Here is a 12,338-nt window from a genome sequence, read left to right as displayed (position 1 = left end):
GTAAGTCCACATATAAGAGAAAAACTGCCAAAAAGTATCTGAGTTTAAAAAACCACGACAGAACTTCCGGCCAAGATGGAGGCGTAGGTAGACATACTGTGCGTCCTCGCATAACAAAAATTAAGGACAACAAAAATTTAGAAACAAACAAACAAAAAAAACCCCAGAACCAACAGAAAATTGAACTGTACCAAAGTCCAACAACGAACCATTCATCCAGACCGGTATCTGGGGCGGAGTCGGCGGCTGAGGGAAAGGGGTCAAGGCAGGAAATGGGGGGCTGGCGACCCAGGAGCGCAGGCGCAGGGTGGCAACAAGCAGACCCAGTGAGGTGCGCGAGGTGGCCGGCTGACCGTGGTCACACATTCGCTGGCAGATAAACCAGGTGAAAGGGGGGGGGTGTTGAGAAAGACCGCGCAACCCAAGTCCCCAGCACCGGGAAATAAAGCCTAAAAGTACTGATTGAAAAAACTTTCGGGGTCGAGGTGCCAGGAGAAGCTCCCAGCCTCACAGGAAAGTTTGTTGGAGAGACCCACAGTGTCCTAGGATGTACAGAAGCCTACCCACCCAGGGACCAGCACCAGAAAAGCCCAATTTGCTTGTGGGAAGCAGCAGAGGGGACCAAAATCCAAGAGACAGAGTGGAGCAAGCACCATTGTTCCCTCTCTGACCCCACCTCCACATACAGCGTCACAACCCAGCAACGAGGGTTACCCTGCCCTGGTGAACACCTAAGGCTTCACCCCTCACACGTAACAGATGTGAGGGGTGCGAGGTGTGAGCCTTTTTTACCAAAAAAAAAAAGGCTCAAATGGAAGAACAGATTGAAGCCCCAGAGTCAATGTATCTAAGCGACCAAGAGATAACCAACCTATCAGATGCACAGTTCAAAACACTGGTGATCAGGATGCTTACAGAAATGGTTGATTTTGGTTGCAAATTAGGTGAAAAATGAAGGCTACACTAAGTGAAATGAAGGAAAATGCACAGGGAACCAATAGTGATGGAAAGGAAACTGGGACTCAAATCAATGGAATGGACCAGAAGAAAGAAAGAAACAACCAAACAGAAAAGAATGAAGAAACAAGAATTCAAAAAAATGAGGAGAGGCTTAGGAACTTCCAGGACATCTTTAAACACTCCAACATCTGAATTACAGGGGTACCAGAAGGGGAAGAGGAACAGCCACCAGTGGAAAACTTATTTGGACAAATAATAAAGGAGAACTTCCCCAATCTGGCAAAGGCAATAGACTTCCAGGAAATCCACGAAGCTCAGAGAGTCCCAAAGAAGTTGGACCCAAGAAGGAACGCACCAAGGCACATCATCATTACATTAGCCAAGATTAAAATGAAGGAGAGAATCCTAGAAGCAGCAAGAGATAAGGGGACAGTCACCTACAAAGGACTTCCCATCAGACTGTCAGCAGATTTCTCAAAAGAGACCTTACAGGCAAGAAGGGGCTGGAAAGAGGTATTCCAAGTCATGAAAGGCAAGCACCTATATCCAAGATTGCTCTATCCAGCAAAGCTTTCATCATTTAGAATGGAAGGGCAGATAAAGTGCTTCTCAGCTAAGGTCAAGTTAAAAGAGTTCATAATCACCAAGCCCTTATATGAAATGTTAAAGGGACATCTAAGAAAAAGAACACAAAAACTATGAACAGTAAAAAGACAACAAACTCACAGTTATTAACAGCCACAAACTAAAACAAAAACAGAAACAAACTAAGCAAACAATTAGAACAGGAACAGAATCAGAGAAATGGAGATCACACGGAGGGTTAGCAACAGGGGAGTGGGAGGAGGAGAGAGGGGGAAAAGGTACAGAGAATAAGTAGCATAAATGGTAGGTAGAAAATAGACAGGGGAAGGGCAAGAACAGTATGGGGAATGTAGAAGCTAAAGAACTTATGAAACATGGACATGAACTAAGGGAGGGGATCTGGGTGGGAGGGGGTGTGCAGGCTAGAGGGGTATGAAGGGTGGAAATGGGACAACTGTAATAGCATAACCAATAAAATATGTATTTTTAAAAAGCTGTGACAGGCAGATGCAAGCCAGAACTACGGTGAGCAAAAGATGAACACAGAACAGTTCATTATGTAAGATCCTATTCGCATAAAGCACAAAACAGGTGAAACTAACTTATGCTGTTAGCAGTCAGGACAGCAGGGGTGAGGGGTGGAGAGTGGAATGCAGCCAGAGAGGGCTTGGCGGGGCAGAGGCTGGTAAATCTCTGATTCTTGACCCGGAAACTAACTCCATGGATGTGTTCAGTTTGTGAAAAATTCATACAGCTGTCACTTATGATAATTACACTTACAGATGTATTTTATATTTAAATTAATCGTTTTTAAAAGGGCAATAGCATTTCGGGTTTTTAAAAAACCCTCCACTTCTCTAAGTACTTCAATAGGCGCACAGCTAAGGAGGATATATACCAACCTGAGAAGAAGGCTCGCTTCTGGAGGGGACTCTGGTGGTGGACAGGGGAGGCTCTAGTTTTATCTGTAACATCTGAGTGCTTGCAATTGAATATACGTATATTATTTGGAGAACAAAAATTAGTAACACTTAAAGTGGGAAGAAGTTAGGGCCAAAAGTGACCTCTACTCCTCCAACCTACACCCCAGGGTAACTACCAGGAGACCCAGGTTTGGGTGCAGTTTTCACGGCAGGAAAGACAGGGCTGCACTGTTCTGGTTTGCCATCTCCCCCCAGGTGGCCCTCCAGGGCCCACTCTCAGGTGGCGGGGTCAGAGGAGGACCCAAGCTAGGTGTGAAAGAAAACCAGAGTTCATCTAACTTCCCTGCTGCTGTTTTCTGAGCCCTGGAGCAGAGGAGCACTCATCCCCTGGACCTCCTTATAAGATCTGAGCCACAGGGCTCCCCTGTAACTCACACCTCATCCAAGACAGCAGTTCCAAGTCGGGGGGTGGGGGTGGGGGGGGGCCTGGTCTGCCTGGTTTGTGAACACCCAAAGGGAATGTCAAAACTTGGGCAAGAAGAAAATTCCCCAAAAGCATATAACGTAAAGGTTTCTTAACCCATGGCTACTAGTGGAGGGCTCTAAGAACTCACTCATATTTTCAAATTAATGGGAGGGGTGGGTGTCAATGACACTTGGACATAAAAAGGCATTGTCCTCATTCCTGAAAACACTGTGCACCACTATACAAGACAGAAGGAAAAATCACCCTAGCATCAACACTCAAGAGAGTCAGCTTCCAAGTCAGCCTCCTGTCTCCATTGGTTCAGGTCTAGGAGGCAAGCAGGGGCCTCTCCCCCTCCGTGGATGGACAGACAACAGCTGGTCTGGTCACACCTTCTGAAATGCTCGGCCACAAAACCCGGGAAGCAGCCTCCTCCATCCTCCAGCCAAGGGCTTGGGTTTCCAACCGGCCTTCCTTTTCCTTCCCCGGAACTAATTTTAGCCTCCTTGGTTGTCAGAGTAGAACTGAACAGTGGGCAGAGGAACGTTTGCAAACAAGAGCATGAGCTCACCTCGCAGAACATCTCGCCTCCAGCTCAGGAACCGGCCTGAGAGAAGACGCACTGTGCAGCAAGCCAGGCCCCTAGAGAAGGTCCCCGAGGGCAGAGGGACACGTGTCTGCCCACTGGAGCAGGCTCCCTTTCCAACCCTGGCTCCCAGCAATCGCGTGTACATGAATGAAAACAGCCAGGCAGGGCTGCCAGCCCCCGAGAGTCTGGAACAGGCATTCGTATGTGCAGAGCAAGACGGGAATAACCGGGGCAAAGCATGTGGCCAAAGGTGGGAAGCCATGATTGAGCCTGGGCCACGAGGAGGCACGGAGGACCCCTAAATGGTGCCAGCCTGCACTGCCAGTTGATCTCAAGTACCCACCATTGTCTCAAGCAAAGACATCACCAAGAAACTTATAAAAGAAAGACTCAGAGAAAGGCGGGGGCATCCCTCCTCCCACCCCACCCCCATAGTCACCTAACAACCCGGGCATCCGGAAGCCAGGTGCCTCAAGGGACAAGCACCTCTCAGGCTGGTAGGGGCCTGTGAGTCCGGTGGAGAAAAGACAAACCAAAAGGGAAGCACTGAACAAGGGAGTGACTGTCTATTATGGAACCACGAATTGGTGATAGGATGAAAGGGAAAGAATAGAAGATCAAGAATTTTAAGAAGGCAACCAAGTTCCTCTGAAAAGACCCCAAAAGAGGTGGAACTTCAGAAGTCTCACCCCTGCAAGCAACCCTTTTAAACAAGCCCTCCACACCCCAGGGATGCAGATTACCAGGAAGCTGGAGGTTTTAAGACTGCATTCTTGCACACTAAGGAACCAGTCCCCATCACCGTAAGCTGTGCCCTGCTGAGGTAGGAGTGGAGCCCCCCAGAAGCCCTTCCTTCCTAGCAGCGCTAGGAGGAGGGCTGCGAAGAGTGAAGAACAAACACAGGGCCTGCCAGGCTGCCAAGCCCAGCAAGCAGGCGCCCCTAGGGATCAACCCCTCCGGCCAGGGCCTCCAGTGCTGGCATCTGTCAAGGGCAGCTCTACCCACGGCTCCCCGGGTCCAGGGAGGAAGCCTGGCCCTGCCCTCCAACTCCCTGCGGCGAGGGTAGAGACCTGTGCCCGTACCTTTGGGCAGAGGCTGCCCCCTTGCCCTGGTGTCCCCAGGCTCAGGGTCGGAGCTCCAGGCCCACAGTGGCTGTGCCTCCTCGGGGCGCCATGCAGCGGGCCCGCTCGGGGGAAAGGGCATGCCCGCGGCAGGCTACGAGCCCGGGCGCTCCTCCGGGCGCACACAGACAGCCTCTGCTCCAGCGGCTCCCAAGCCCCAGCAACAGGCCCTTCCTGACATTCTGCGCGTGTGGGAGGGAGAGGAGCCAGTGCAAACCTCAAGGCGCAGGCGGTGGGAGGCGGGTGGGCGGGTGTGGGCAGGCAGGCTGCCCGGCCACCCACAACCACCGCCTCCCTGAAACCCGAACCACTTCTGGGAAAACTCAAGGACGCCAGGATTCTCCTCGGTGGCCAGCGGTACTTCAGAACTGCTCATTTCCAACCAAATTCTCCCACGCTGAGCAGGTTTAGCAAGGCGCGAATCTCCTAGGCTTTGAGGAAAAGCCAACTTCCCACTCTGACTGATGGGGTAGGGTGGCAGGAGGCATTTGCCATGAGCAGCACCTCCCAAACTGTCTTTTTAAAATCAGGAGAACATTCTAGATCAAAGGTCCCCAACCTGAGGTGATTCTGCACCCCCTCTGCTCAGACATTGACATTTTTCATTGTCATGATGAGAAGTGCTACCAGCACTTAATGGGTCGTGGCCAGGGATGCTGCTAAACATCCTACAATGCACAAGAGCACACCGCCCCTCTCAAAAATCGTCAGCTCCAAACTGCCAACACTGTCAAGGCTGAGAGCCCTATTCTAGAATGCAGCCCACCCAGCCATGACCCTGACTGAGGACTGTGCCATCCTCCTAACTATCACCCAGACCAGCTCCCCCCATCCCCCAGATCCCTGGCTATGGTAATGGGCCAGAAACTGGAAGTGGGTCCAAACTCTGACAGGATGCCCCCCCCCCCATCCCCCTGGTCTGACCCTGAGCTCCCAGGCAGGGAGTAAATGCACTGGCACTCAGGGGAGGGCTTCCTGGGAAAGAAGGAGGAGGGGGAGGAGACCATGGCTGGAATCTGAACAATGGGCAGAATCTGAACTAGAAGCAGAAGTAAAAGAGAAATCATGTCCAGTGACTAGAACAAAGTCCAAGCAGCAAGGTGGGAAGAAGCCCAGTGCCCCCTGCCCCCAGGCAGGGAGCTGCCCCTCAGAACTGGGTACAATGGTCAGCCAGGACCTCAGAGTTCAACCCAGGGGGCCAAAGTTTCTAGGTATCAGTGCAAAACAGGGAGTTGCATGTATATGTGTGCATGTGTGCACGGGCACCTACACACACTTATTTGTATTTTCCTGGGGAAAGGGTCTGCATTTTTTATCAGATTCTCAGAGGAACCCATGGTACAAAGGACCAAGGTGTAGGATGGAGCCTCTTCACTGGTGTCCCGGCAAAGGAAGTTCCTTAGGCGAAGTGCAGGGGGAAGTCCAGGTGCTGACTGGGGGTCTCCATGCCCAGAGAGACCTCAAAGATAATATGTAAGGCCGTGGGTCTTGTTCTCACCAAGATGCGGGGCCTGGGAAGATCGGCAAGTTTCTCCCATCATCTACCTCAAAAAAGCCTCCAACAGCTGAGGAGGGTGCCTACTCCCCCCAAATAGCAGGCTAGCCAGCAAGACTGGGTGGAGTCTGCAGTGACTACAGGTACAAGGACAGGTAGGGAACAACGTCCTTCCCTGTGTGTCCCTGTGTGTCCCTGACAGCTACCACTACACTGGCCTGAGCATCACTTCTCTCACCCCACCACCACCACACACACTTCTCTCCTGAAGAAATGAACAAGATCTTGCAGCCAGAAAGGAGCCAGCCTGAGGGCAGGCTGGGACAGTCAAGGCCTGAACTTCGACTGGACAAACAGGAGTCAGGTGGCCCTCCCTGGACAGTGGCTCCTGACATTCCACTCAGAACACTCTCCCCTCGGTCCCATGGGCCCTGATCTGAACCCCAAGTACTGAGACAGACGTGAGGAGCTCCGGTGGGATTCACAAACGTATCCACCTGGGCATGGGGCAGCTCTGCCCACAGCTCCTCAAAGGCCAGAGCAGTGGCCACCAGAGGACTGACTGGTGCGACCACAGGTAACTCCCAGCGCAGGAACAACAGGTCTTTGAATTTCAGTCTAACTCCGGCTACCCCACCTCGCAGGGCACTACTCAACCCAGGCGGGGGTACCAGAGGGAAGAAGAGAGAAATACCGTTTTGGGGGGAGAGGGGGTGTAGGATCCATCCTGCCCTACCTAATCCGTGAGAAAGGTGAGGACTGGTAAGACCACACTGAGAAAATGAGGACAGGGTTTCCAGATCGCAGGAATGTGCAGGAGGATTCTAGGGACAGCCAGGTGAGCTGTGCATGCTTATTAAGTAAGCTTGCTACCATTCTCCCCTCTACAGGCCAATACCTACCTTTCCCTGGGGAAAAGTATCTCAAAGCAGCACTTAAAAGGAATCCGGAGCCGGCAGGCAGAAACGAAATGACTCCAAAAGAGCCCTGAGGCTCCCTTCCAGAGTGCCCAGGTGCCAATAAGAAGGTCTCTATCCTCCAGTCCCTCCATACAAAACACCAAGCCCGACAAAAAAAACCCACTTGCTTTGATGTACACAGCTAAGTCAAGCAACATCTCAGAAGAGGTGGACAGAATGGGAGAGGGGTGCGATGGAGATCCCGGATTCCCACCCCCAGGCAGCTGCGCGGGGATCCCAGGCCAGCCCCTGCACTCCCGGCCCCGCCCTTCGCGGGTTTCCCAGACTCCGCGCTGCTGCTACCGAGGGCGGCTAGGGACCCGCGCTGCATGTATAATGGGGGCTGGGAACAAAGGCGCGCAGGACCTGGCGCTACCGAAGCCGAGCCTCAGAGGCCCGGCAGTCCCAGGCTTCCTAAAGCTTCGATGCACGACCCATCACGCTTCCCAGAGCTACACAGAGCCAACCAGAGTGCGGAGCCTGTCCCTGCGTGCACACCCAATTTGGGCAAGCCCCAGCAATGCTGAGAGTGAAATCAGTCGTCCGGTTTTAGGGGGGAAGCGCCTCCCCCATAGAACTCCGCAGATATACACCCGCACACTCTCAACCACACGAGCGCAAGTGAAGCACTAGCTCCGCTGGTCATCTACCCCCGCCACGTGCTTCCTGGAGTCCAGAAGGAAGAGGGACCTGTTGGTTTTCCTTCGCGTCCCGCCTGCCCTCCCAGGCGCCCAAAACAAAGTGGTCCCGCGGGTGGCTGCATCTCGTGCAGTGGGATCCGCGGAAGGGAAAGCGGGTGAAGGTAGGAGCGGGTGCCACCCGCCCGCCTTGCGTGGAACACGACACAGACTCTTGTGGGATGGGGTGCAGAGAACTCCGAGCTGAAAAAAGCAACCCACTCCACTATACCTAGTGGCTCTGAGAGTTGCGAAGCCCTCCCACAATCGCTACTGCGCCTACAATCCCGCCACCTTGGATTAGATCTGCCCGCCCTGCTTGGTCACCTTCCCCACGCCCTGGCTTTCCTCTCACTTTCCCTGCGCTCCCCGCGCCCGCGTAGTCCGACGCCCGACCCCGGGACTCCGGGTCCCGGCCCTCATCATGGGGTCGCCTCTGTTACCCGGAGCCCCTCACACTGCCACACAGACATCATCCCCCTAAGATCAGCTAACGGGACGCCGGCGCGCCCCCAGTCCCCGCCCCGGGAGGTACGAGTTGGGTGCAGGTGGTGCGGCAAGGAGGCCGCGGGTCCGCCCTTTGTTGGTAAATACCGCACACCGCCCGAGGTTGGCCCCGCGCGCCCTCCCCGCACCCCCCATGCCGCGCCCCGTCCTTACCCGCGCAAAGCGATCCCCAGAGGAGGGCGAGGGCCGCCCAGGGCGCCGTCATGTTCCGCGGCGCCGCCCCGCGGACACCCGGAGCCTGTGGGCAGGGCCGCGCGGCGCTCCCTGAGCCCGCAGGGCCCGGCGGCGGCCGCGCTCTCCTTCCCGCTCCTTCCTTCGGTCTCGTTTCCCGCGCGCTTCCTGCGCCTTCGTTTCGGGCAGCGTGCGGGCTCCAAGGGCCGAGCGGTGGGGCCGGGCTCAGTGCCGCTGTGCGCGGCACAGGCTGCGGCCCGGGCTCCGGGGAGACTCGAGGGCCGGGGGGCGGCGGCAGGGCGCGGGCCAGGGAGCGCCCGACTCAGGCATAGCGCGGCGGGGCTGGGCCCGGGCCCCGGGCGTAGGGGCCGAGTCCGGAGGGGCCATGAACGGGGGAGGGGTGGGGGGAGGGGAGCTGAACCGAGTCCAAAATGGCTCCTGAGCCACGGCCGCGGAGACGAGCCAGCGGGGAAACCCGGATGTTGGATACAAAGAGGCGGCGAGCGGGCCTGGGAGGGGGAGGGGAGGCGGGCCCTCTGGCCGCGTGGTCTGCGCCCCCCTTAGGGGCGGGGCCCCAGAGAAACAACAACAAGGAGGCCCCGCCTCCAGCCTGCGAGCTCCGGGAGAACGCAAAGAAACCTCCAGACAAGCGGGGTGCACCGCTCGCTTACAGAGGTGACCAAGTTGGGCCCGGGACCACTTTGCCCCGAACCGCTGGACCCCGTGGCCGCCAATCCCGAATTCTTGCTCCGGGCCCTGGAGCCCATGCTCCTGAAAGCATGCTGCTCTCCGACCCCTGAGTGGATGGACAGCTCCCGAACTCTGACCTGACTACCCCACTGGCCTCGGTTATCCTGCTGTGAAGTGAGGGTCCGATGAACCATAGGAGAGTTGTGCGAACCAGCAGAAAAAAAGCTATCTTCTCTAAAATGACAAGTGGAACCCCATGTCCACACCTCCATCCAGCCTCTGCCCCCATCCCCGACACACGCAAGGGCACAGCTGGGGATCCTGAAGTTGGACCCATGCACGGGGACCCATGAGGGGTGGCGCGGAGCCTCGTCCCGCAGAGCAGAAGCGCAGAAGCAGAGGGAAAAGAGCCTTTGCAACTTGTTTCCCACCCTTAACTGCAAATGGTCCTCGCACTCCCGCCCCACCCGCGCGCTTCTCTCCGCACCATTGAAACTGTTCTCAAGTGCCCCCACTACCCACAGTTAAATATCTTGTCTCCCAAACGGGCCTTCCTTGCCCTCTTCACCTCCCCTAAATTCCTTCTGGGGGGCGGTTGTATTCCATCTCAGATTCCACCCTCCGTATCACACAACCAGAGCTTGGGAGGGTCATGATGTGGTTCCCAGCTAAAGAGGGAGAGCCCATTACAGCGCAGGGAAGGGGTGCAGGATCCCTGGGTACAGAAATTGTCCTCCCTCCTCCTGACTTGTCACAGTCCTTGTTAGGGCAGGAGCAGGACAAGAAACAGCCAGGAGGAAGGCGGTGCTTGGAAGTCGGAGTTATTTCGCTTCTCTGATCCTCGATTTCCTTATACAGAAAGTGAACAGGTTAGACAACTTCTGTGCTTTGCATTTTTTACACAGCCGAAACCTTATTCAAACAAAATGTTATGAAAAAGTCCACCGCATAGGTCCTGGACCTGTGGCTCACTTGGTTAGAGCATCTACCCAATACGCCAAGGTTGCCAGTTGGGTCCTGGGTCAGAACACATACAAGGGTCAACCAATGAATGCGTCAATAAGAGGAACAACATACTGATGCCCCTCTTTCTTTCTCCCTTTCCCTCTCTAAAATCAATCAGTCTTTTAAAATGTAACTCGTATCACATTACTCCTTATTTAAAATCCTTCCTGTTATGATAGCTAACGAAACTCTATAGAATCAGCCCTTTTCCTCTCCCCTCTCACCATTATCAACCAGAACAGAGGTCCCCAACCCCCACCCTCTCACCCCGGCCCCGCCCTTTACCTGTTAGGAACCCAGGCAGCAGCGAAGCTCCCTGGACCTCCTCCTCCTGTCGCCCCGCCCCCTCCATCCTATCCTGGCAAGTGAGTGAATCTCACCTGAGCTCCGCCTCCTGTCTCCACCACCCACCTCCGTCTCCCACGAAACCCTTACTTGGTGCCAAAGAGGTTGGGGACAGCTAAGCTGAGCACCCTGTGCTGCTTTCTGTCCTCAGACGCATTAAAGTAGTTTCTTCCTTAGAACGAACCCCCACAAATCACTATGGCCACTGCGAGAATACTCTTGTCTGCTTGCAGGGTGGAAGTTATGATCTTATGCGATACAGTTAAAGAAGCGATATATCATCACCCTTGTCATATTCTATTTATTACAAGCAAGTTCCAGGTACTGCTCACACTTGACAGGGAATTACGCAAGGATGTGATTACGGGGGGGGGGGCCGCAGGGATCTTCGCAGGCCGTATTCGAGTTTGCCTGCCACGTAGCGAGCGAGCAGCATCCCAGCCCGCTGTGCTCCACGCCCCTGGTTTCACAGATTACATCTTTCACTTCGCGCTGCTCTCCTTGAACACGGCTAAAGAGGGCACTGCGAAACACGCCTTCTGAGCAACATCCTTGGCCTGCTTCCTGCCCTTAGAAAGTTGGGGGCCCAGAGTCTTTTTACATTTAGTTCCTTTTTACATATTAGGGTCACTTTACTAGTAGTACAGCTCCCCAAAATGTTCTATGGATTTTGTCTGAACTCACTCTATGCACCATAATTCTTTTTGAGATTTTTCTCGCACGCGCCCTAATTCCTGACACTTTACATATAAAAGAATGGGGGGGCAGGCATTTTGGATGCCCGAAAGTTGTTTTAACTAGCTGGATCGGTTCTATTTGGTACCTTGATTCTTTCAGAGGATCTTAGCAAAATACCTTTCAGGCTTTGATGTTTACAGCCATATCTTATATTTGATCATCTTTTATTGGCTTAAAGGGACAAAAATGAGCTATTTTTTTCTCTGTAACGTCTTTATAGTCCCTCTAAATTCTACTTGAAATCTGGCTAGTTCTTTTTGGAGTAATAATCAGCTGACATGGTCAACATTCTGCCTAGAAATTTACTTTCTCGAGACCAGACGTTCAGTAGGTACACTTCCTATTTTCCAAGTCACCACAGGTGCTCAGTGTCCTTGCAGTTTTCAGCCACCTATAATGATTTACTTGCCAATTTTCTTGTCTGCACCCACAGCCTAGTTTCAATGTCATATATGTTAGGGTTTTGCTGGGGGTTTTTTTCCCCCCTTTGGCACCAATTTCTATATCAGTTACCTATTGCTGTGTAATAAATCACTTTAAATCTCCATGTTTTAAAATAATATTTATTTAGCTCATGAATCTTTAGGCTGATCCACTTTTTTATTGATTGGTTTTTAGAGAGAGAGAGAGACAGAGAGAAACATCGACTTGTTGTTCCACTTCATTATGCATTCATCAGTTGATTGTTTATATGCCCCGACCAGGGATTGACTCGGACGATGCTCTAATCAACTGAGCTACCAGGGCAAGGCCACATAGGCTGGTGATTTAGCCTGGGCTTGGCTGGGCAGTTCTTCTAGTCGCATCTGGACTCCCTCACATGTTGTCTGGGGCTGTCAGTCACCCCATGGTTGAGCCAGGATAGGTTTGATCAGGCTAGCTTAGGCACAATATTTTCATGAAAAAGGCAGAGAGCGAAGTGAGAGCAATCCCAATTGCGTAAGGGCTTTTCAAAGCCCAGCTTATACCATATTTGTAAAAATCCCATTGGCCAAACCCACAGAGCAGGGCCAAATCAGAGAGGGGAAGGCACAACAAAATTCCATGGCAAAATACGTGGATATGCAGACAAGTGGAGAACTGGGCATTGTGCAACCTAGTACAGAG

General features: G+C 53.4%; 1 protein-coding gene across 2 annotated transcripts in view; it reads right to left on the bottom strand.

Moving 5' to 3' along the window:
* Positions 1 to 8,882, bottom strand: part of ACVR2B (activin A receptor type 2B) — a 30,331-nt gene extending 21,449 nt beyond the window's left edge. Inside the window, exon 1 of one of the 2 annotated variants that reach the window (XM_037148391.2) lies at positions 8,436 to 8,882. In XM_037148391.2, the coding sequence (XP_037004286.1) occupies positions 8,436 to 8,487 (52 nt within the window). In that variant the 5' untranslated portion in view covers positions 8,488 to 8,882. The remainder of the gene's footprint in view (positions 1 to 8,435) is intronic. The other variant, XM_037148390.2, reaches the window with a different exon arrangement.
* Positions 8,883 to 12,338: the final 3,456 nt, after the last annotated feature.

The sequence above is a fragment of the Artibeus jamaicensis genome, unplaced genomic scaffold (assembly GCF_021234435.1).
Source record: "Artibeus jamaicensis isolate MK-2021 breed Jamaican fruit bat unplaced genomic scaffold, CSHL_Jam_final contig_519, whole genome shotgun sequence".
In the NCBI taxonomy this organism is placed as follows: Eukaryota; Metazoa; Chordata; class Mammalia; order Chiroptera; family Phyllostomidae; genus Artibeus; species Artibeus jamaicensis.
Note: the sequence above shows the minus strand (reverse complement) of the source record. Positions and strands in the feature narration are given on the sequence as shown.